The 24,481-nt window shown below is 45.0% G+C and overlaps 1 protein-coding gene across 1 annotated transcript in view; it reads right to left on the bottom strand.

The window, feature by feature from the left end:
• Positions 1-641: 641 nt before the first annotated feature.
• The window catches only part of LOC138285854 (uncharacterized), a 492,092-nt gene continuing 468,252 nt past the window's right edge, over positions 642-24,481 (bottom strand). Inside the window, exons 16-17 of the mRNA XM_069226328.1 lie at positions 8,866-8,966; positions 642-1,151 (exon numbers count right to left, since the gene is read on the bottom strand). Of these exons, the coding sequence (XP_069082429.1) occupies positions 1,093-1,151; positions 8,866-8,966 (160 nt within the window). The 3' untranslated portion in view covers positions 642-1,092. The remainder of the gene's footprint in view (positions 1,152-8,865; positions 8,967-24,481) is intronic.

The raw sequence follows: 24,481 nt of genomic DNA on the forward strand, positions 1-24,481 counted from the left end.
ACAAGAGCTGCTGTGATATTGGGACGCCACTGACGTCAGTGGGCTTATTGTGACATTAGGGATGCATACTGTGATGTCAAGGGACCCGCTGTGATTTCAGTAAGGCCCACTGTGATGTCAGCGTGGCTTGTTCTTATGTCAGTGAAATTCCCTTAAGTCAGGGAGACCAACTATAATATCTGTCACAAAGACCATTTTGATGCGATGGAATGCCTGATGTCACAAAATATTGTGTGATGTTACGAAAACGTATGTGGTGTTGGAGATACTTAGTGATGTAGCACTATTGTTACGTTACAAAAATACTATTGTGATAGCATATAATTCTACTGTGATGTGAGGGCTAGAAAATCTTATTATAAGAACCTTTTCTAATCTGTACCCACCTATTGCATCTGATCTTCTAAGACCTGTACTACAAAAATACCACTATCTTTCTGAAGTCTTAAAATCCTTGTGATGTTTTCAAGGCCTGGTCTTTTGCATGTCCACTGTTATTCTAAGCCATTCTCTGTCAAGCACTTTACCACCCTGAGCCCAATGCACTCTATTAAGAATCTAAACAAATAAATAAAATTCAGGAAATCCTATTGTGGTCTTTAGAAATTATTTGAGATATCAATGAATCTTACTTGGGTGCCAGAGATGTTTTTATTTTATCAAGGAACTCCAATGTTAAACAAGTGAGTTGTTTGGTTCTCTGAGGTTGCGTAACGCCAAATGGTGCCCCTCCCCTGCAGGATATCATGAGGGGCTCCTAAGTCTCCCATATCTCACAGATAATGATTGGCCATTGGCTGAATTGGGGGCCTCCTGAAGGGTGGGCGATGCTCCAGCGCTGCAAGGGCTTGAGGAGCTGTGTTACGCCCCTGGATCTCTGTTGTGAGTTGTTCAGAGCACACACAGTACGTGCCATCTGTATGAAAAATAGAGCTGTTTTAAACAAGTTCCTGGCATTTCTACTTATGTGTGCAGCTCCCGTTTGCTGGTTGTGAAGCAATCCCTTCTTCAGTGTTGTTCTGACATTCTGTGGCTCAAGGCTCGCCTTACTTGACTGAGCAGATTGCATGAGCTGCGACATCAGGTCCAGAGTCACACTGCGGCTGCAGTCTTCCCACGTTCGTCCTGGGTCTGATGTGTGTCATCACCTACTACAGTAAAGAAAACAAACATTCATAGCTTACATAATATACTCATAAAAATAAATACAACATTCATGCCTTCTGTTCATCTTTGACTCTCACACAATGACTTCCTTAAAATGGCGCCACCCCAGCAGCCTGCACAGACAAGCAAGCTGAAGCATGTTTAACAACCATCATTTTATTCTTAGCCATCCCTGCCTCACAGCACAAACAAGGATAGTGTCAAATCGCTGATCTTTGATTGGATGCTGACAGAGGTGACTGGCCTGTATAGATACTTCGCCACCTCTTCCAACGAAGGTGGATGGTGAGAAAATTATATCAATAATAATGGTGGCACAGTGGTGGAGGGGTTAAGCCATGATGGATGAGTGAAAAAGCCAGGGGCAAATGAGAGGCTTTGGTGCAGCAGTGGACTGGAAAATTGATATACTGAGATTGACAAGTTGTAGAGCACAGATCATAAATGGAATTCTCTTGGTGTTCACACAATAGGTGTTATTATCACCCCACCCAACAACGCTTGTTTTCTTGATTTCAGAGAAGGACAAATTGGTGAGTTGGTCCTACCAGGATTCTGTCCTGCAGGATAGACCCACACATCCCATGGAGTGTTCGGCCTATTGTGGCAGATGTACAGGGCAGGGGCATGGGTGCTATTGTCACTAATGCAGGCAAGGGAAATTGGCCCCAGTCTCCCGGATGGGTAATAGGAGACAGCCATGATTGTTATGGAGTGGGCCTCTTACATAGCCTGATCCCGGTGCACTGCACCTGTTGCAAAAACTGTAGGTACACCTCCGGTGGTAAGCAGTTGTTACATGCAGACATTTTCAAGATTAGACTAAGGGGCACTGGACGTCTCCCGAGCCTCCCTTGCTAGTTTGCCCCGTTTTCTTTAGCTGAAGTTAGCTCCCTCATGTTCCAGCTAAATCTCACTCACTAGGGTACTCGAAGGACATGCTAAAATAGAGGTAGGCAAAGCCAACAAATTAACAAGGAGAGCAGAGCCCTGGATATATTTGCTGTGTAAATCAAGCAACAAACAGCATGTTAGAATGTTAGAATACAGTAAGGTGTCTTCAAAATGTTCATGTTTCACCTCAGTACATCAGATTGTAGCTCTTCCACGCAAAGTATTTATAAAAAGGTTTTTAAACAGAAACTGGGACACATTCCTCCCCCTGCCATGACAATGCTTTCAGTGAACTAAGAGGCAAGTGAGTTGTCATGGGTACCCTGTATGTGGCCTAGATTCTTATTATACAAAGAGAAACATGATAGTTTTTTATAAACCAAACACTCTGGAGGTTTTTGCACTGCGCACATCCTGAACTGAGGTAATTGAAGGTATTTTGATATGTGATAACGAACAAAAAGGAGGCTCAATGAAATAACGTGTTGCCTACAATCACACAATTTGGCCAAACAGGGAAGACCAGAATAATCCCAGATTTTCCAGTTTCACAGTGTGCAATTCAGACACTAGATGGGTATTTATTTTTGACATCAAAAGTTAGTGGTTTGGGTCTGAGTGATCACTCCGCACTGGAGGGGACATACTCTGGCAGACATCCGACAGGCGTTAAAGAGTGCAGGATGGCAACATGGAGACTAGTCAATAAAAAGAGATACGCCGTTTGAACAAAGCATCCAAACTCTACTTTAAAGAAAATTAAGGGAATGTACAGAGCAAGGTCATAGAATGGGAGGCATACAAGGCTACAATTCGGGGTATCATCATATCGGGGAAGTCAGAGACAGAAGGGAACGTTTGAAAAATTTGCTAGAGCTAAAGTAAGGCTAATGCAACTTGATAGGGAATATGTGACAAGACCTACACCACAGCTGGCGAGGGACTTAGAACTAACTAGAGAAGACTATCACTTGACAGCCCGAAACGAGGTAAAAACAGCATACATCGCCAGAGAAAAATACATTTACAAGCAGGAGATAAGGCTGGTAAGCTGCTGGTCTGGATAGGGAGCAAAGAAAACGAGAGATTATATGTGAGGGAAATCACCTTGGACACTAGGGACAGAGAGACAGGTAGCGAGAGAGTGGCATAGGTATTTGCCAAATATAAGGAGTCATTCTATAACATGAGGCCCTTAGTCCTCACTGAAGAAGTGAGGGGGTTTATTAAAGACTGCCCTGTAAAATGTCTAACATTGGAACAGAGGAAGGAAGTAGAAACTGATTTTACAGTAGAAGAAACAACACTCCCAATGGGACAAATGCAAACAGGAAAGGCTCCAGGACGTAACAGGTTACCTATAGAAATCTTTCGTAGGCTGTCCTGGAGGGATGAAAAAAACACTTTGAGAGGCTTACATGGAGGCGTTTAAAATGGGTGAGCTCTCAGAGGATCAGAAAACAGCCACTATAATCCTAATACTCAAAGCAGGCAAACCCAGAGACAGACGGGAGTCATATAGACCCATATCGCTAATAAACGCTGACACTAACATCTAGCAAAAGTCCTTGCAAACAGACTGCAAGAGGTAATCACTGAAGTAGTGCATCAAGGTCAAAATTGATTTATACCTGGCTGGTCAACTAAACTGAACCTTCATAGATTACACAGTTACATCACACAAGTGGAACGACAAGGTGACCCAAGAGTGATCATGTCCCTAGATGCTAACAAGGCATTCAACTCGATTGAATGGCCATACCTGTTTGGGCTTCTCGGAAAAATGTGATTCAGACACTTGTATATTAGATAGGTTAGACTCCTACATGCAAAACCTAGGGCCAGAGTGAAACTGAATGGTAGAATGTCAAAGGGATTCCTGGTGAAGCGGGGGGACTCGGCAAGGATGCCCCCTGTCATCAATGGTATTTGCGCTGCCGATAGAGGCACTGGCAGCATGGGTGAGCGTGGATGCACAAATATGGGGATGGTCGAGCGCAAGGGGATGGGAGGATTGTATTTCATTATACACAGATGATACCCTGCTATATCTAACAAACACCGACCAGTCATTAGTTAGATTGAGAGACATCCTTGAGATATTCGGTAGATACTCCGGATTCCAGATCAACTAGGACAAATCTCTATTGTTCCCAATGGTAAGATGGGATGGAGGGTGGGCGTCAGTGCTACTACTCCGGATAGAGCCCCAAAAGTTCAAATATCTAGGGATATGGATCATGAAAACCGCAGACACTCACTATGTGACCAATATGCGGCCTCTAATGCAAAGGTTGGAGGGAGACATCAAACACTGGAGTAGAATACCGCTGTTCATGATAGGCCGGGTGGCCATGTTAAAAATGATAGCACTACCCCGATTCCTCCATGTGCTCCACAACTCACCTTATAAAATACCAGACGCCTTCTTTAATAAAGTAGAAGTGCTGATTAGGACGCTGTTGTGGGATGGAGGACAGCCCAGCGTAACCATGAAAACAATCCAGTGCAGTACATTTGAGGGAGGCATAGCTCTGCCGAGCATTCGGGAGTATTATGAAGCAGCACATGTTGGAGTAGTAAATGACTGGGCACACCAGGAAAAGGAAGACCTCGTGTTTTGTCTGGATAGAGAGAGTATGGGAAATAAGAGTTACCTGCATGCCTTATATGGAAGGAAATTCAGGACACAGACAGGCCCTGCAACACAGAACGGAGATCACAAAAAGCCAGAAAATGCTGATTAATATGGGATGTATGGTACCAAATGGGACATAGCACAAATATGGTGGGACAGATGTCCTCCCAGATATGGCACCTGGATAACAGGACTGAAGTGCTGTAAAGTGTTGGAAAAAGAGATATATAAAGTGAGAGGATGCATGAAGAAATTCAAGAGAATATGGGGTACATGGGAAATGCAGAGCCTGTAGGGAAAGGAAGATAAACACAAGTGAGGGGAAGTGAAATGTGGAGACTCAGTAGTCAACGAGTAAAAACACTAGGGAAAAGAACCACAACCCAGGAAGGACTTGGATACCTGATGATCCCTGATGGAAGGCAGAGGTTTACTGGGCAGAGTTAAATACCCTATGGTTGACTTAGAGTGGGATCATTGGGAGGATGTGTATATGCCTGTTAATTTTCCTCTTGATTGTTGAGAGCCCATGGTGAAAGGAAGATTAACTGCCAAATGCACCGCCTGATCACCTATTGTTACTCTGTATATGATGCAAAGTTGTTCAACGTATTAGAGAAATAACAAAATAAATACAAACAAAAGTAAAAAAAAAAAAAAAAAAAGTTAATGCTTTGTCCTTAACATGTGGAAGAGGAAACGAGTGCATGCTTGACAGGCAGAACCCTCATTTTATTGTTGGCAGTTTCATGTACCGTGAACTTTTCCCTGGGACGTAAGAGCTCTTCACAGAGACAGACTACTTTATGTGCTTTGTCCTTAATTCTGGAAGAGGAGATTAGCATGTGTGACAGACAGAATAAGCATTTTATTGTTGCCAGTTTCACATGCTGCAAACTTTGCCCAGGGAGATATGAGCGCTTCACAACAGACACAGACTACTTATCTGTTCTTTACATGACACAAGAGATTTGCCAGGATTCACAGGATGTGGAGTGAAGGCCAGGATTCAAACCTGGTTCTCCACGTTGTATGGTACACAGCAATAGCTACTTAGGGACAGATGTATCAAACATTTTTGCGTTTGGAATTTTGGTATGTATCAAGTCCAATTTGTCATTCGGTAACTTGTTACCGAATCGCAAATTGGATTTGGGTCTACATACTGATTCAGTATTAGGAAGGGGCGTGTCAAGGGCATCCCTTCCTAATACTGAATTGCAGAGGTATGTATGATTGTTTTGTGACCGTGATTGCGGTCACAAAACAATCGCAGTTACCACCAATTTCAAATTGGTGGTAACCCTTTCGCAAAGGGGAAGGGGTCCCCAAGGGAATGCATGCAAAAACATTTTTTACGAGCCTCCTCTTAAAAAATGAAAAGAAAATTTTTCATTTTCCTTTTTAAAACACATCCTGTGTTCCTTTATGGAAAATGGGCTGCATTTAAAATAAAAAAAAAAAAAAAAAAAGATTGCTTTATTTAAAGTCAATCACAGACATGGAGGTCTGCCTAGCCCGGCAGGTGACCATCCCTGTGATTTTGGCCATTTGCAATGGGCCACAAATTGCTACCTACCTCATGAATATTAATGAGGTAGGTCCATTTGCGAGCCCTTGCGAATCGCTATATGATACCCCTAGAGTTTCATACATTCCAATTGTGATTACTTAATTGCGATTCGCAAAAAATCACAATTTGGTAATAGCTACTGGAATTAATGATACATCTGGCACCTAGTCACATAGCCTCTTGTGAAAGCTTGCCTTGTTTTGGGCATGTGGTTCTGAAAGGACCTCAGGCTGAGCCAGGGCCAAGCATCTGGCTTGAGCTTTCAGAGGCTTGGCCATCTCTAAAACCAGATCACTCCATATTTTCACACAAAATCAGTGACATTTTATGAAAGGTGATTTTAAATAATTTTAGCAACAGATTATTTTCCAAATAACTTGTTTGGAAATGCTTATAAATTTAAATGCGTGACATAACATAACTGACAACATTAAATGAACCATAGCAAACAACACAATATAGACCACAGTACAACATATGAATTCCCTCTAGTCTGAAACTCCGGCTTCTCACAGAAAGCCGGTAAATGTATGAATTAGTGTCCTCAAGTAAAGCCTAGCTATTTTTCGTCACTGAACAAATTATGTTCTTCTAGGCACGCGCTTGCAGAGTGCTTCCGCCGCCAACTGATCTATACTTCCACGCATGCACTGGAACGACTGGGAGAGGTTCGGAGGTTGATACATACATCATCATCTAAAAATGCTGAAAACCTATGATTAACAGATGCATAGACTAAAAGGCAAAATCACTTGTCTATCAGTTTACGTTTTCAGTTAAAGGGACTCCTTCGATAGTATAAATCGAAAAGGGAGGACAAGACCGGCTTAAGCAGGCGTCGAGCTTCAAGCTCTTTTAAAGGTGCTGCGGGGTACAGAGCACTGTATAGTCATGATATACGGTATGCCAGGAATAAGATGTTCGAAACAAAAAATAAAACGCGGGCCTGGTGTAATTTTCCACAAACCCCGGTTTTCCATTTAAATACAACATGCCTATGCTTCCTGGGAGGGACAAACACAAGACTGACAAACATGAATATGTATAAGAAGCAGGCAACTGAGAATGACAAGGAAAGGCAACCAATGGTAAACAATAGGCAGGTTCCAAGCCCCTTTATGTTCACGGTAAGCCACAATATGCTTTGCAACAGACAGTGCACACGCGGTATAATAGGCTTGTCCTAAAAACTACGGCCCATATTTATACTTTTTTAGCGCTGCATTTGCGCCGCTTTTTGACGCAAAAGCGGCGCAAACTTACAAAATACAAGAGGGGCATATTTATACTCTGTTTGCGCCGAATGTGCGTCAAAAATTTTGACGCACAATCGGCGCAAACCCTGCCCCATATTTATACTTTGACGTCCGACCCCGCGGGCGTCAAAATTCCACCATGTGCGTCATTTTTTGGAAGGGGGAACCAGCCTTGCGTTAATTATATGCAAGGAAGGCGTTCCCTTCCAAAAAATGACTTTAAGGCCTGTGCTCCATATTTATACTCTCACGTCATTTTGACGCACAGGAGGGGGTGGGCCTTAAAAAACGACGCACATCCTGATGGGCGCCGTTTTTTAACGCCTGGGTCAGGGCTGGCGTTAAGGGACCTGTGGGCTCGGAAGGAGCCCAGAGGTGCCCTCCCCTGCCCCCAGGGACACCCCCTGCCACCCTTGCCCACCCCAGGAGGACACCCAAGGATGGAGGGACCCATCCCAGGGAAGTAAAGGTAAGTTCGGGTAAGTATTTTTTTCAGATTTTTTTTGTGGCATAGGGGGGCCTGATTTGGGCCCCCCTACATGCCACTATGCCCAATGACCATGCCCAGGGGACCATGCCCAGGCGACAGTAGTCCCCTGGGCATGGCCATTGGGCAAGGGCGCATGACTCCTGTCTTTGCTAAGACAGGAGTCATGTCAATGGAGGTTGGGCGTACAAAAAAATGGCGCAAATCCGGTTTGAGGCCTGAATTTTGCCTTAGACCTGACTTGCCCCATTTTTTGACGCACAACCCCCATTTTCCCATACGCCGGCGCTGCCTGGTGTGAGTCATTTTTTTTTACGCACACCAGTCCGCAGCGCCGGCTAACGTCATTCCATAAATAAGGCGCCCGCATGGTGCGTTGGAATGGCGTTAGCCGGCGGTAAAATTTTTGACACACAACTGCGTTGGCGCAGTTGTGCGTCAAAAAGTATAAATATGGGCCAATTGTATTTTGTAACTTTGCGCCGCTTTTGCGTCAAAAAGTGGCGCAAATGCGGCGCTACATGTCTATACTCCAACTCAGGCCTCACTGCCTGAAATGTAGCTCTGATTTAGGCACACTAGCATCACTACAGAATATCACAGACAATGGCTAATAAATACCCAGAAGTGGGAAATATATTGTTATATGTATGTGACAGCATGTCAAGCAGCCATGCGTCCATGAAAACACCTGTAGCGAGTAAACCAATATAGTTTGCGTGTGAAGACATAAAATGTTATCTCAAGTCATTGTTGCGGCATGAATTCAGACTTGTCCTCTGAAGAAGGAGCTGGAATAAACATAGGTAAAGGTGTGGTGAATTGATCAGCAGCTGTGTCTTTTTCTTACCTGCAGGTGATGCCCTCTGGCTAAGAGGAGACTGGGACAGGGGCCGGCTTCTTGGAGGAGTTGGTGTCCTAGAGTGCTCCGAAGGTGGTGGCGCTGTAAGACTATGAAGCAAAAAATGAAACAAGCATTGGCCAGTCAGAGGCGTAGCAAGAGTGCCAGGGGCCCTAATTGAGGTAAGAAGAATGGGCCTCCAACCCACAGTGATTGGCAATTAAAATACAGCGTAATTGAAAAGAAATGGGTCCAATCACCCTCCGAGTCTCTTGTCGCTGAACCTCCTGCACTAAGGATAGCTTTGTTTTTGTTCTCTGTAGCATTTCACTCCCCAGTCCATGAAAGTCTCCAGACCCTTTCTCTCTTCCACTTTCTCCGTATCACACAACCTTCCATCTTTTCCTCACTGTCCTCCACTTTTCCTCTTCATTGTCCAATGATGTTCCACAAAGTAGCTGTCTGTTCGCCTCTCTCCCTTTTCCACCTGCATATCTCTTGCCTCTTTCACTCTCTGCCCCATATATCTTCATTTTGCCATGCTCGTCACTATTCTTGCCATGAACGGTCTTCCTCTTTCCAACTTTTACCCTCCACACACCCACCTGCATCTCTCCACTTTCAGCCCCACTTCATTGTAACCTCGTATTTCCCTTCTGCTCTGCCTCCAGCTTTTCTTCTCTCCTCTTTTCTCCTGCATTACTTTAGTTCTTTTATACTGCTCCCCCTTTTTCACCCTTCTCTTCACTCTCTCTTACATCCCCCAAGTCTTTTCTGTATCTCTGCACTCATCTGTTTCTAATTAGTCTATACTTTTCAGCCCCCTCCTATGTATCTCACGGTTCATGTTTCCCATTGCCGCTCCCCCTACCTGTCTCCCTACATCCTTTATTGTGTATCAACATCCTCCCCTTCTCTCTCTACCACAATAATACTCTACTTTCCTTCTTTCACCCTCCCTCCACTCTCCACTTTCTCTCCTCTGTCAATCCTGTTGTTTCTTTCAGTTCTCTTTCCTCCATCATTTTCACTTATCTCTCCCCCTTCAATCTGCACTTTCTCTCCCTCCTCTTGTATCTTTCCATTCTCCCTTGCTTCTGTTACTCTCCTCTCTTGATCTTATGCCCTGTACCATGTGACGTTTTCATTTGCTCTCCGTTTCGGCTCTCTTCTTTCCCCTGGTTCTCTTTATGCTCTGTTGTACCTCTCTCTCGTGCACCTCTCTATCCTTCTCTATATGTTCCATCCATGTTTGTACCACTCCATGATTACCAGCATGTCTCTATTCTCTCATGCATCTAATAACACCAGCATAACTCCATTACCCGTTCTCTGTCTTCCTCTGTTCCTTATCATTTTCTGCTTTATCTCTTCATTATCTGTTCATTCCCCTGGGTGTCTCCATTCTGTCCTCTACCTTTCCTTTCCCACCGGTCTCTCTTCATTCATCCTTTCCTTGCCCATGGACCAGTGTACAGGTCTCCCCTCCCCAGAAGCTCGCACCCCATTGTGTAGACAATCCAGGGCTCTGGGAATGCACACAGGATTCTCTGCGAGGGCGGCCTGTGACGTACAATGCAGCTGGTGCAGGGCAGGCTGCAGCCCCACCGCTATAGGCCCTGGTGCCACTGCACATACCTCACCGCCACGGCCAATAGGGTACAACTCTCCGAAAAGGCTGTCCTCTAATGTATTCCTCTTCAGCCCCCTGGTTTGCAGCCTACCTCGGAAATGCCATGGAGCCAGTTTGGCCAGTCCGGCTATGCATGCTCTTCTCCATCTATGTTATGCAAACTTTCTGATTTTATCAGTTAATTTTTTGAGAATTGTTGCTACCAGGTAGTGGACTCACTGGACTTAAAATCAAAGAGAGAATATGGATATGAGTAAACTTTTCATATAGCACCCACCGTAAGATAAATCTTTTCTTTGACTTTAGGCTGTATAACCCATGAAAGAGCCAGGTTTCAGAGCCCTGGGGGCTGAAGACCCCTGTGGCAGTGCAAACTATACTATCAATTAATGTGCACTAAGCTCATTCACGCCGTCTGTCCATGTTCAAGTTCCTAACGCTGTCTACTCATATGCCCCTATCTTCTGTGTCTGTCTATGCTCCCAGGATTCTTGCTCTTTCTGGATATGAACCCCAAGCGCCATACACTGTATCCATGAGTCCTCAGCTCTTCCCATTCTTAGTCCATGTGCCCCTAGCTCCAGCTGCACCTCAAAAACACATATAGAGCAGTGATTCTTAACCTTTTGACTTGTGTGGACCACCACTGAATCACTACCAGAATCCGGGAACCAATTTCTGCGACCTGAACTTCAAGCAGTACACAAAAACACAGAAACAAGACCCCATCAAATTAGCCATAAGTAAGGAGGTATTTCATTTTGTTTACAAAACATGCAAACATTGACACTTTAATGGGAAGGTGGAGCTTTTTAAAATGTACTTTTATCTCTAAAAGATGAAGTGATGTGTTAGACTTTAGCAAATAACCTTGTCTTTTTTGTTCAAATGCATGTTTTCTTTGTCAGTACAAACAAGTTCTTAATTGAGGAAACCAGTCGTCCCCACTAAATCCCATTCTCTCTACTCCTACCACAAATACAGATAATGATACCAAACTTACTTTTTAGCCTCCAATTTCAAATCTCTTCACATTTACCCACACACATTTATGATCACATTTACTGAGTGTTCCAAAAGGTTGAATTTAGCTTTTTTATGTATATGTATGTATTGAATATGTACTTTAAAATCTGCAACTATTATGTCATTAATCCACAGATCGCAGAATAAGAACCACTGGTACACAGAAATATTATCTTTTGGGACTGAAAAGTCCTCTGCATGGTGAGAAACATGTACCCCTGCCCTAAGTGGGTACATGTCTGGATCCCTAATGCTGATTTTTTGCCATAGGAGAAAAAAGATCATGCGTGTGCACCGTGAAATAGCCCTGTGTCATAGATTACACACTTGTTGGACTCGGAGGGGCGTCGAAAGTGCTACCTTCATAGTGGTGGAAGGCTACTGCCTTCACCAGGAGTTAAACGGCACAAGCGCAGTGGTACCGTGTAGTACTAATAAGCTTTATTTCGGTTTAAAGCCATAAAAACACACATGCAAACTTCCCGTTATGCAATACAGACTTCATAATTCTTAATACATCACTCAATTTGGAACATCATCGTGTAGTAATCAGCAGTTGTGACCAGGTGGTCCTTTTTAGGCCGCAGCCTGATTTTCTAAAGACATCTTGGGGACATTTAGAAAGCCGACCTAGAAATCCATTCTCCCCGTTGCTTGCCATTGAATTAATTAATGAAATGCAACTTGTAAAGTGCACAGCTACTCCGAGGAGTGTCCCGGCATCGAGCTTATCAGCCACCTAAAGTGCAGTGTGACCACCTATTCTTGTTGAAAAAGCCAGGTTTTCAGCTTTTTTTGAACAGGGAAATATCATCCACTGAGCGCAGTTAAACAGGGAGTTTGGGAAACTACTATTGGCTTTGTAGTTTGTAACTCACATTTTCTTGCTTTCTGTGTGCTGGCTTTATTTGTCTCAGGCTGTGCAGCTTTACTTCGTACCTTCCATTGGCCAAACCTTATTTACAGTTTCTTTCAGAGGGCTCCCTTTCAATAAACAAGCCTGTAATGAAAATGTCACTTACCCAGTGTACATCGGTTCGTGGCATCAGTCGCTGTAGATTCGCATGTTTTGCAATAGCTCGCCATCTGGTGTTGGGCCGGAGTGTTACAAGTTGTTTTTCTTCGAAGAAGTCTTTCGAGTCACGGGACCGAGTGACTCCTCCTTTTGTCTCCATTGCGCATGGGCGTCGACTCCATCTTCGATTGTTTTTCCCCGCAGAGGGTGAGGTAGGAGTTGAATTGTAGTAATAGTGCCCATGCAATGGAGTGACTAAGTATGTACCTATTTAAGGTTGAGATGATACATATACAAATAGTTGAAGGTAACTTCCAAACTGCTACAGGCTCCCGGGGAGGCGGGTGGGCACATGCGAATCTACAGCGACTGATGCCACAAACAGATGTACACTGGGTAAGTGACATTTTCAGTTCGATGGCATCTGTCGCTGTAGATACGCATGTTTTGCATAGACTAGTAAGCAGTTATCTCCCCAAAAGCGGTGGCTCAGCCTGTAGGAGTGGAAGTAGTTTGAAATAATGTTCTTAATACGGCTTGACCTACTGTGGCTTGTTGTGCGGATAACACATCTACACAGTAGTGCTTGGTGAATGTGTGAGGCGTAGACCATGTGGCTGCCTTACATATTTCTTGCATTGGGATGTTTCCTAGAAAGGCCATGGTAGCACCCTTCTTTCTGGTTGAGTGTGCCCTTGGTGTAATGGGCAGCTGTCGTTTAGCTTTAAGGTAGCAGATTTGGATGCATTTAACTATCCATCTGGCTATACCTTGTTTTGATATTGGGTTTCCTGCATGAGGTTTTTGAAATGCAATAAATAGTTGTTTAGTCTTTCTGATGTTCTTTGTTCTGTCAATGTAATACATTAATGCTCTTTTGACATCTAATGTATGTAGTGCCCTTTCAGCTACGGTATCTGGCTGTGGAAAGAACACTGGAAGTTCCACTGTTTGATTTAGATGGAACGGTGAAATAACCTTTGGCAAAAATTTAGGATTAGTCCTTAGTTCTTATTCTTGTGTAGTTGTATAAAAGGTTCTTGTATTGTAAACGCCTGAATCTCGCTTACTCTTCTTAGGGAAGTAATGGCGATGAGAAATGCAACGTTCCAGGTTAGGAACTGTATTTCGCAGGAGTGCATGGGTTCAAAAGGTGGACCCATAAGTCTAGTTAGGACAACATTTAGGTTCCATGAAGGAACAGGTGGTGTTCTTGGTGGTATAATTCTCCTAAGGCCCTCCATGAATGCTTTAATGACTGGTATCTTATATAGGGAAGTTGAATAGGTAGTCTGCAGGTATGCAGATATTGCTGCAAGGTGTATTTTAATGGAAGAGAAAGCCAGGTTAGATTTTTGTAAGTGAAGCAAGTAGCCCACTACATGTTCTGGAGTTGTGTGTAAAGGTTGTATTTGATTAATATGGCAGTAGCAAACAAACCTCTTCCATTTACTTGCATAGCAGTGCCTGGTGGATGGCCTTCTGGCTTGCTTTATGACTTCCATACATTCTTGGGTAAGTTGTAAGTGCCCGAATTCTAGGATCTCAGGAGCCAGATTGCTAGATTCAGCGATGCTGGATCTGGGTGTCTGATCTTTTGGTTGTGTTGTGTCAACAGATCTGGCCTGTTGGGCAATTTGATGTAGGGTACTACTGATAGGTCTAGCAGCGTTGTGTACCAGGGTTGCCTTGCCCAAGTTGGTGCTATCAATATGAGTTTGAGTTTGTTTTGACTGAGTTTGTTTACCAGGTAAAGAAGGAGAGGGAGAGGAGGAAAAGCGTAAGCAAATATCCCTGACCAGTTCATCCATAGGGCATTGCCTAGGGACTGTTTGTGTGGGTATCTGGATGCGAAGTTTTGGCATTTTGCGTTCTCCTTCGTCGCAAACAAGTCTATTTGAGGTGTTCCCCAGAGTTTGAAATAGGTGTTCAGAATTTGGGGGTGAATTTCCCATTCGTGGACCTGTTGGTGATCTCGAGAGAGGTTGTCTGCGAGTTGATTTTGGATCCCTGGTATAAATTGTGCTATTAGGCGAATTTGGTTGTGAATTGCCCAACGCCAAATTTTTTGTGCTAGCAGGCTTAACTGCGTGGAGTGTGTCCCCCCTTGCTTGTTTAGATAATACATTGTTGTCATGTTGTCTGTCTTGACGAGAATGTATTTGTGAACTATTATTGGTTGGAAAGCTTTTAGTGCTTGAAAAACTGCTAGTAGTTCTAGGTGATTTATATGCAGTTTTGTTTGATGTACGTTCCATTGTCCTTGTATGCTGTGTTGATCGAGGTGTGCTCCCCACCCTGTCATGGAAGCATCTGTTGTTATTACGTATTGTGGCACTGGGTCTTGGAAAAGCCGCCCCTTGTTTAAATTTATGTTGTTCCACCACAGAAGCGAGAGGTAAGTTTGGCGGTCTATTAACACCAGATCTAGAAGATGACCCTGTGCTTTAGACCACTGTGATGCTAGGCACTGTTGTAAGGGCCTCATGTGCAGTCTTGCGTTTGGGACAATGGCTATGCATGAAGACATCATGCCTAGGAGTTGTAATATCATCTTTGCTTGTATCTTTTGTGTTGGATACATGCGTTGTATGATGGTGTTGAAATTTTGAATTCTTTGGGGACTTGGAGTGGCTACTCCTTTTGTTGTGTCTATTATGGCTCCTAGGTATTGTTGTACCTTGCACGGCAGAATGTTGGATTTCGTGAAGTTGACGGTGAACCCTAGTTTGAAGAGGGTTTGTATGATCTGATTTGTGTGATTTGAGCACTCTACTAACGAATGGGCCTTGATTAGCCAGTCGTCTAGATATGGGAACACATGTATTTGCTGCCTTCTGATGTGTGCAGCGACTACCGCTAGACATTTGGTAAAGACTCTTGGTGCGGTTGTTAATCCGAAAGGCAGTACCTTGAATTGGTAATGTATTCCTTTGAATACAAACCTTAGGTATTTCCTGTGCGATGGGTGTATTGGTATATGGAAATACGCGTCCTTGAGGTCTAAAGTTGACATGTAGTCGTGTAGTTTTAGCAATGGTAATACTTCTTGTAGTGTGACCATGTGAAAGTGGTCTGATTTGATGAATGTGTTCACTATTCTGAGGTCTAGGATTGGTCTCAGCGTTTTGTCCTTCTTTGGTATCAGAAAGTACAGTGAGTAAACTCCTGTGTTTATTTGTGTGTTTGGCACTAATTCGATTGCATTCTTTTGCAATAGTGCCTGCACTTCTATCTCCAGGAGATTGGAATGATGTTTTGTCAAATTTTGTGCTTTTGGTGGTATGTTTGGAGGGAATTGTAGAAATTCTATGCAATAACCATGTTGGATAATTGCTAGAACCCAAGTGTCTGTAGTGATTTCCTCCCATGCTTTGTAATAATGACTTATTCTTCCCCCCACTGGTGTTGTGTGGAGGGGGTGAGTGACATGTGAGTCACTGCTTAGTAGTAGGGGTTTTGGGGCTTTGAAATTTTCCTCTATTCCTAGGGAATTGCCCTCCTCTATATTGTCCCCGAAAACCTCCTCTGTACTGTCCCTGGTAACTGGACGGTGTTGCCTGTGAGGTGCTGGCTTGTGTGCTTTGACCCCGAAACCCCCCTCTAAAGGGTGTTTTACGGAATGTGCTGTAATTCCCTCTGCTCTGCGGGGAGTAGAGTGCGCCCATGGCTTTAGCAGTGTCCGTGTCTTTTTTGAGTTTCTCAATCGCTGTGTCCACTTCTGGACCGAACAGTTCTTTTTCGTTAAAAGGCATATTGAGAACTGCTTGCTGAATCTCTGGTTTAAATCCAGACGTTTGGAGCCATGCATGCCTTCTGATAGTTACAGATGTATTAATTGTCCCTGCAGCTGTATCTGCAGCGTCCATGGAGGAGCGGATTTGGTTGTTGGAAATGGTCTGTCCCTCCTCAACCACTTGTTTTGCCCTATTTTGTAGGTCCTTGGGCAGATGGTCAATGAGATGTTGCATCTCATCCCAATGGGCTCTGTCATAGCGCGCAAGTAGTGCCTGGGAGTTAGCGATGCGCCACTGGTTTGCAGCTTGTGCTGCGACTCTTTTACCAGCTGCATCGAACTTGCGGCTTTCTTTATCTGGGGGTGGTGCATCTCCAGATGTGTGGGAGTTGGCCCTTTTCCTAGCTGCTCCTACAACGACAGAGTCTGGTGGCAGCTGTGTAGTGATGAAAGCCGGGTCTGTAGGAGGCGCCTTATACTTTTTTTCCACTCTTGGTGTGATTGCCCTACTTTTGACCGGCTCCTTAAAGATTTATTTTGCGTGCCGGAGCATACCAGGGAGCATAGGCAGGCTTTGGTAGGAGCTGTGGGTGGAGGAGAGTATGTTGAATAAAAAGTCATCCTCGACCTGTTCTGAGTGGAGGCTTACATTGTGAAATTGTGCTGCTCTAGCCACCACTTGAGAATACGCAGTGCTGTCCTCTGGTGGAGATGGCTTCGTAGGGTATGCCTCCGGACTGTTATCTGACACTGGGGCGTCGTATAAGTCCCATGCGTCTTGATCTTGGTCACCCTGGCTCATGGTGGTGTGAGCTGGGGAATGTGATGGAGTTTGTGCTGGTGAGACGTTAATCACAGGTGGAGGAGAGGGTGGTGGGGTAACTTTTTTCACCACTTTTGTTTGTGGTGTTTGTTCAGTTTGGAACTCCAATCTTCTCTTTCTTCTAATAGGGGGAAGGGTGCTTATTTTTCCTGTCCCCTGCTTTATGAAAATACACTTTTGCGTATGGTCTACATCCGTTGAGTGTAGTTCTTCCTCAAACCTATGCTTTTGCATTTGGGAGGTTAGCGAGTGCTCTTCTGTATAAGAGCCTGAAACTGGGTCGGTTGCAGTTTGTTTCGGCACCGAAACCCTGTCTGCATCTTTTTTCGGCTCCGAGGTGACTTTTTTCTTTTTCGGGGCCGAAACCTCTCGGCGTCGATCTTCTTCGGTGCCGCTGTCTCGGCGTCGAGCCGTGTCTACACCGGTATCTCGGTGTCGATGCTTGTCTCCAGCACTTTCTCGGTCCCGAGAAGGCTGCGTGCCGGTGTCTCGACCGGAGTCGGACGATCTCGGCACTGTTTGGGCCTTTTTCGGTGCCGATGGTCGGTCACTGAATTTATGGGTCGAGCCATGGCCTGATGGCAGTGGCGTCCCCTGGGCCTTGTAAATCTTCTTTTGAGTGGTTTTCGACGTCCTACTCACGGTTTGTGTATCGTCGAATCCTTCGGAGTCCGATTCTTGGATCGAAAAGGATCCCTCCTCTTCTTGTTCCTCGAACTCCCGGTGGGCTGTCGGCGCGGACGCCATCTGAAGTCTTCTGGCTCGACGGTCTCGGAGAGTTTTTCGGGACAGGAACGCACGACAGGCCTCGCAGGTGTCTTCGCTGTGCTCAGGTGACAGGCACAGGTTGCAGACCAAGTGTTGGTCTGTATAGGGGTATTTATTGTGGCATTTGGGACAGAAACGGAACGGGGTCCGTTCCATCGGCGTTCTTCTGCACGCGGTCGGGCCGACCAGGCCCCGACGGGGGATCGAAAAAATTACCCCGAAGGGCACCGGAGCTCTTCGATCTTAGACGCGGTGTTGAATCTAACTACGCCGACCCCGAACGCAACAATACCGACGAAAATCTTCTGTAATTAGCTATTTTTCCGTTCCGAAACTCGGAGCGACAGGAACACGTCCGAACCCGATGGCGGAAAAAAAACAATCGAAGATGGAGTCGACGCCCATGCGCAATGGAGACAAAAGGAGGAGTCACTCGGTCCCGTGACTCGAAAGACTTCTTCGAAGAAAAACAACTTGTAACACTCCGGCCCAACACCAGATGGCGAGCTATTGCAAAACATGCGTATCTACAGCGACAGATGCCATCGAACATATACTTCTTATCTCGTCACATTTGCTGTGCATTCAAAGACTGAAATCAAATGTCAGGTGCTGTCTCCTGAGGGCACTAGTTCACTTTTATTTCTCTGACTTCAAAGTGAGAGGTTTTATGTGACAATCTTGCTGGATACTGGAGTAGAAAAGAGTTTTTTCCTAGCACACGATAACATTTAAATGAACTGTGTAAGCACACTAGAATGAGTCAAAATTAGGAACACAAATGAAGCACATTTTTGTTATTTCTGGTGTGTTGGACATAAATACTTTTATATGATCAAAACAAATCATTACACTAGGTAATGCAATTTCCACACATTTTCGTTTATGCACTGTATAATTTTATTAGTAAAAATGCATCTTAAATGTATCTTGGTGCAAATGTAATGGTCATTTCAATTGAAAATGTGGTGTCTGTAATGGCAGTGTGCTACCACACCATGAATACTCCACCTTACACCACTCTACTCTGCACTGCTTCACACCACTGCACTCTTATATGCAACACTCCACTTGACACCACTCCATGCCAATGCACTCTGCACCCCTCCACTCTGCGCCACTGCACTCTATGACACTCTACTTTATCCTGTACCATTCTACTCTATGGAAATGCACTTTTTGTCTCTCTACTCTACACCACTGTGCTCTTCGCCACTGCACTTTACACCACTGCAGACTAGGTCACATCAATCTACTCTACACAATTCCACTCTATGCCACTGTACTCTATGCCACTCTGCACTCTATGCCAATGCACTTTACTCTGTAACATTCAACTCTATGCTCCTGCACTCTACTCTATACCAATCAACTGTACACCACTCTACCCTGCACTCTACACCATTTTATACCATTACACTCTGTGCCACTCTACGCAACTGCACGCTACCCTGCATCACACCACTTTACATCACTTCACTCTACTCTGAAACAATCTACTCTGTCACTGCACTCTACGTCATTCTACTCCACTCTGCACCACTCCATGCCACTGCCCTCTACTCTTAACCACTGCACTCTATGCCAGTGCATGCTACACAACTGCACTCAATGTCGCTGCGCTCTACTCTACATCACTGTACTTTACACCACTTCTCTGTACGCCACTCTACTCCACTCACACCATTGCACTCTGACACTCGGCTCTGCAACACTGCACTCTCCACTACTGAACTCTACTTCCCTCTCCTCTGCATTACTCCATTCCACACCACTGCACTCCATGGCGCCATACTCTACTCTGCACCACTCTATGCTACTTTACTCTGCACCACTCTACAACACTGCATTCTATGCCACTCAATTCTACTCTGCACTCTATGCCACTCAACTCTATGCCACTGCCCTCTGCGTCACTCAGCTCTGCACCACTCCACCCCACTCAACTCCATGCGCCACTGTAGTCTACGCCACTGTACCACTACACCACTGCACTGTACTTTGCACCACTCTACTCTGTGCCACTCTACTCTGCCCCACACTAGTCTGTGCCACTCCACTCTGCATCACTGCACTCTACTATGCACCACTCTAATTAATCTATACCACTACATTCTACGACGCTGCATTGTACACTACTGAATTTAATACCACTGCACTCTATGCCACAATACTCTGCAACATTTTACACCAATGCACTCTACACCATTCCACTCTATTCCATGCACCTCCAGTGTATGCCCCTCTATGCTACTCCACACTATGCCACTCCAATACACGACACTCTCTGCCACTCCACTCTAGAACACTCTATTCCACTCTTCTTTATTCCACTGTATGACACTTCACACAATGCTGCTCTATGGCACTAACTTTTGGCCATGCTGAACAGCAGCCATGGTGGTGTACACCGTGGCTAAAACACATTGGCTTTGTCAATAGCTCTTGCATAGGCGAGACCTATTGGCTTTGCCAATGCGTGTTACCCTGTGTCACTAGAGTGAGGTCTACAGGTTCACTCATCATTTTAAGAGTTCTGCTGCTGTGTGTTTATCTCATTCATGGCCTACATCAGGTTGATGTGGAAGTGCATGCTGAGTGCATATGTGCTCACAACAGGATACACTACACCTAGGGAAAAGGGTTGTACAGTGTGCACATAGTAAAAGTGTATGCACTGGCATTATGTGTTATATGTGACACACTCTGGCACAGTACAGAGGGATTGTAGTGCTGAACAGTGCCGCACAGACTGAGTGCGTGTGTTGCATGTGGATATGCTTGTGGTAACATAATGCACGAGTACAGTAATGCTGTGCAGTAAGTGTGCTGTGAATGTACACTGAGTGTAGAAGTGCCTGCACTGGTACATTACACGGGGACCTTGGGTTCCATTTGTGGAAGCCCAGGCCTGCCTGGTGAAAACATGAGGAGTAGAGGAAACCCCCAGACAGGATTGTATATTGCTGCATTCCTGTAGGCTGGGTGGGACAAGCACTGGATGAGGCTCTCCCTGTGCATTTCAAAGAGCTTTTCGAATTAGTGACAGATCACAGAGACGGCGCCTGGATACATCTCAGGAAGAGGGAGATGGGCTCATAGGAGAATAACAAGGGTAGGGCTGAGGGCCCAGGATTAACCTTTGATGCACTTATCTATGTGGCTGACATCCAGGTGTGAACTCTGGTCACTCCCATGAATCTTGTTGGGGGTTAATCAGTTTCGGAGTCCTGCCTGCTGTGACAGACATCATTCAAGAGGGCAAATAAAGGGATAAAGGGAAGAGATGCCCATTTCAAAGTAGCAGAAACCAAGCATAAAACTTGAAAGGTCCAGACCCTAAGTCACATTTTGCATCTGGAAAAGAACTATAAGTAGAGAAATCTGAGACCCCATACTGTGTCATCTGCTGTGCAGCCAGCCAGGCCCCACGGGGAGTGAAAGCTCTGCATGACTTCTGCCTGTGACTAGGGGCACAGCGTGCTAGACTCTCTACTGGGTGAGGGGACATCACCCAGGAAAACCAAGAGCACCTGCCCTGGAGTCTGGAACACCAGTACCTGCCTGCTCACCAAGACCGGTGTGGCTGTGCAGAAGAGGAACGTGTTGGAGGAAACAAGATCTGGGGGAGCCCAGATGTGTGGGGCTTCTGAGCGAGGTGTGAGGTGTGAGGTGCAGCGCTGCATCAATCAAGCCGTTGCCCGGGTGCTGCATTGGAAGTTTGGCGACCCTGTATGCCAGGAGGGGCTGCTGTGCAATCAGAGCATGCTACAACCAAGACATGGGAGGCTTTGTATCTGAGGATGCCTGAGGACAGAGAAGACGCCATCAGAGCCTGGTCGGAGCAAGGAGACTGCCCCAATCCCCGAGCAAGGAAGAAAAAAGACTTACTGTGTGTGGCTGGAGCAGGAGCAACTCCGATCATCAAGACGCTGGTAAGTGCGGCTCAGGAGAGAAAACTGGCGCCTGCCAGGAACTGCTTTTGTGAACGCATGCATGGCAACTTTACAGATTAGGGCCAGGACCACACTGCACTGCTGACATGTTTTGTACTGTTGGAGTGGGTAAGCTGAGAACTGGCCCTACTGGGCCCCAGGGGATATACCACCTTTGGTTTTTGCAGCCCTACTTGACTGTAAGTGACTACCCCTTACTAACTGACTCCGAGAGGGGGATACCCTGTGAACAGGACCTAATAGCTTACATTCCCTGGAATTTCCCGCATGTGAATGGGGAAAAACTGAACACCTGTTAAATGGGAGCTGGGTAGACCGCAAGTGGCTTGACAACTTCTTGTGTGCCTACGTCAAGCGGGAACTATTTTATTGCTTTGTAACTTTTGTTTACCTTTTCATGTGTATAGTTAGACTTAAAATACTTATTTTATACAAAATAAGTATTTGATTAGACATTGATTTATTATGTGTGCTACTTGCAGGTTGAATTATGAGTTTTGTTCACTGACCTGTATCTACACTTCCCGCCGAAGGAGCCTTAACTGCTCATGGTATGCTAACTGAGAGTCAGGTGCAGAAGGGGGTGCTTGACCCAGGTGAGCGGGATCCATGGGAGGGTGGGCCCCAGGACAGCAAAGGGTAAAAGGCCTCAACCTCCTCGGTTGGACTCAGTAACTTCTGAGTGCTGCGTGGCCACCGGTACGGGGTTCTGAAATCATCTAACATAAATACTGTGTCCTAAATATTGCTTAAAAATACATTCCATTGGTGCAGATTTTGTATTAACTCCAAAGGAGTTTTCCTGTGTCCCAGCTCTTCACATTGTATTAAGCTCCTCACATCGTCTATGTATCTCAGTCTCTTCAGAATGTACATGCGCTCTGATTGAAAGGCAGTGTTTGCTCATGGGGCCATGTACTCCTGACACTCTCTGACCATGTTGCTTAAGAGCCTCTTAAGGTGTCTGCCCATTCTCCCCTCACTCTCTGCCCATGTTTCCTGAGCTTCTCACACTAACCCAGTTCTTTGAGTTCCTGATGCTGTTCGTCTTCCTGTCCACCCATATGGTCTTAGCCACCACGGTCTGCACATGTCCCCCTCTCTTCATAAGCCATAAGACCTTTCCATGCTAGTCCTTGTGCACCACAATCCTTTAACTGTGGCATATAAACCCCAAGTTCTTTTAGGATAGTGGGCAAATGGCCCCAAGCACCTCATATTTAAACCAGTTGAAGGTGATCTGCTCTCCTGCACCCAGGACAGAGTAGTGACAGCAATTCTACTCTCCTGCACCCAGGAGAAAGTAGTGGCAGTGATTCAACTCTCTTGCACTCAGTAGGGACAGTGATTTTATTCCCCTGTACACACCTAAACTGTTGTGCTTAGATCCTTAGTAGATCTCAGAAGTATTCTTGAAAAATGGTTCTACGATGCCTTCAACATGGTTGACCATAGCAACTTGGTTACCCACATGAAGGAGGCAGGTATCTCCAGAACTGTCTTGAATTTAAATCCTTCTCGGAAGGGTGGGTTCAATCATTCAAACTGGAAAAATTATTTTCAGCAGATACAGTATCTATGTAAGGTGTCTCCCATGGTTCTTCTTAGTCTAGCTTTGTTTAATTTGTATGCCTGCTTCTAAGATAAGCCAGTTTTTTTGATGTATTCTTTTTTCATACACCAATGATCCTTAGTTGATGATTCATTTTGACTAGTAAGCTCCTGTTTTTCTATATTGCATCCATGACTACCTGCTGACAGTCATTAACAGATGGCCTAAAATTTCCAAAGGTTAAATGCCAACAAGAATGCGCTCCTAATATTGGGTACACATTAATGGCATGACTAAGAGTTTGGAGGACAGGCTACTCTGTCACAAACATGACAGATATCTCATCTGCCATAGTACAAGTGCCATAGCAAATAATGCACTAATAACATGGGGGGTGGGGTATCTGTTACATTTGTGACGGAGTAACCCATCCACTGAATCAGGCCTTAAGACCGCTAAGATTAGTCACTCTGGTAAATCAGTATAAGCCTGCCTCCTTCTCAGGCCAAAGGTTACATCCTTAGGTACCTTTGGATAAATTATGGATGCAAACACAAAATAATGTAGTTTGTAACTCTATCTACCATATTCAGCATTTGTTAGGATGTGCTTTACATTATCCCTCTGTGGAGACTGAAGCATATGATCTTTTCAAAATTAGACTATTGTAATGGTCTCTGCTTGGGACTATTTCCAGCGAGCCAACTGAAGCTTCAAAATTGCAAGATTCAGCAGTTCGTCACATCTGCCATCTCAGGAAATCTGATCACCTATCGGACGCTGCTGGCAGACAGCTTCGTTGGTTAGCACTCGAACAAAGGGTACAGTCTAAATGTCTTAATGTACCTAATGCATATTATCATCTGGGTCAATGCTGCTCAGCACATTTAATGGATGACTACACTCCTACGCCAGTCCCATTCATTACCGTTGCTCGTATGGCTACTCTTTGCAACAGAGTCCCTCAATACAAGTACTCAAATAGGAGGGCGCTCCTTCAGGTAAGTCAGGGTCGAGGTAAATAATCACCTCCTCTTCATCTGAGGAAGCCTGAACATGTTTATATGTTCAGAAAGGCCCTCAAGACAGCTTTTCCAATAAGTAGCTTTTCACGAC

Source organism: Pleurodeles waltl, chromosome 3_1, assembly GCF_031143425.1.
Source record: "Pleurodeles waltl isolate 20211129_DDA chromosome 3_1, aPleWal1.hap1.20221129, whole genome shotgun sequence".
Taxonomy (NCBI): domain Eukaryota; kingdom Metazoa; phylum Chordata; class Amphibia; order Caudata; family Salamandridae; genus Pleurodeles; species Pleurodeles waltl.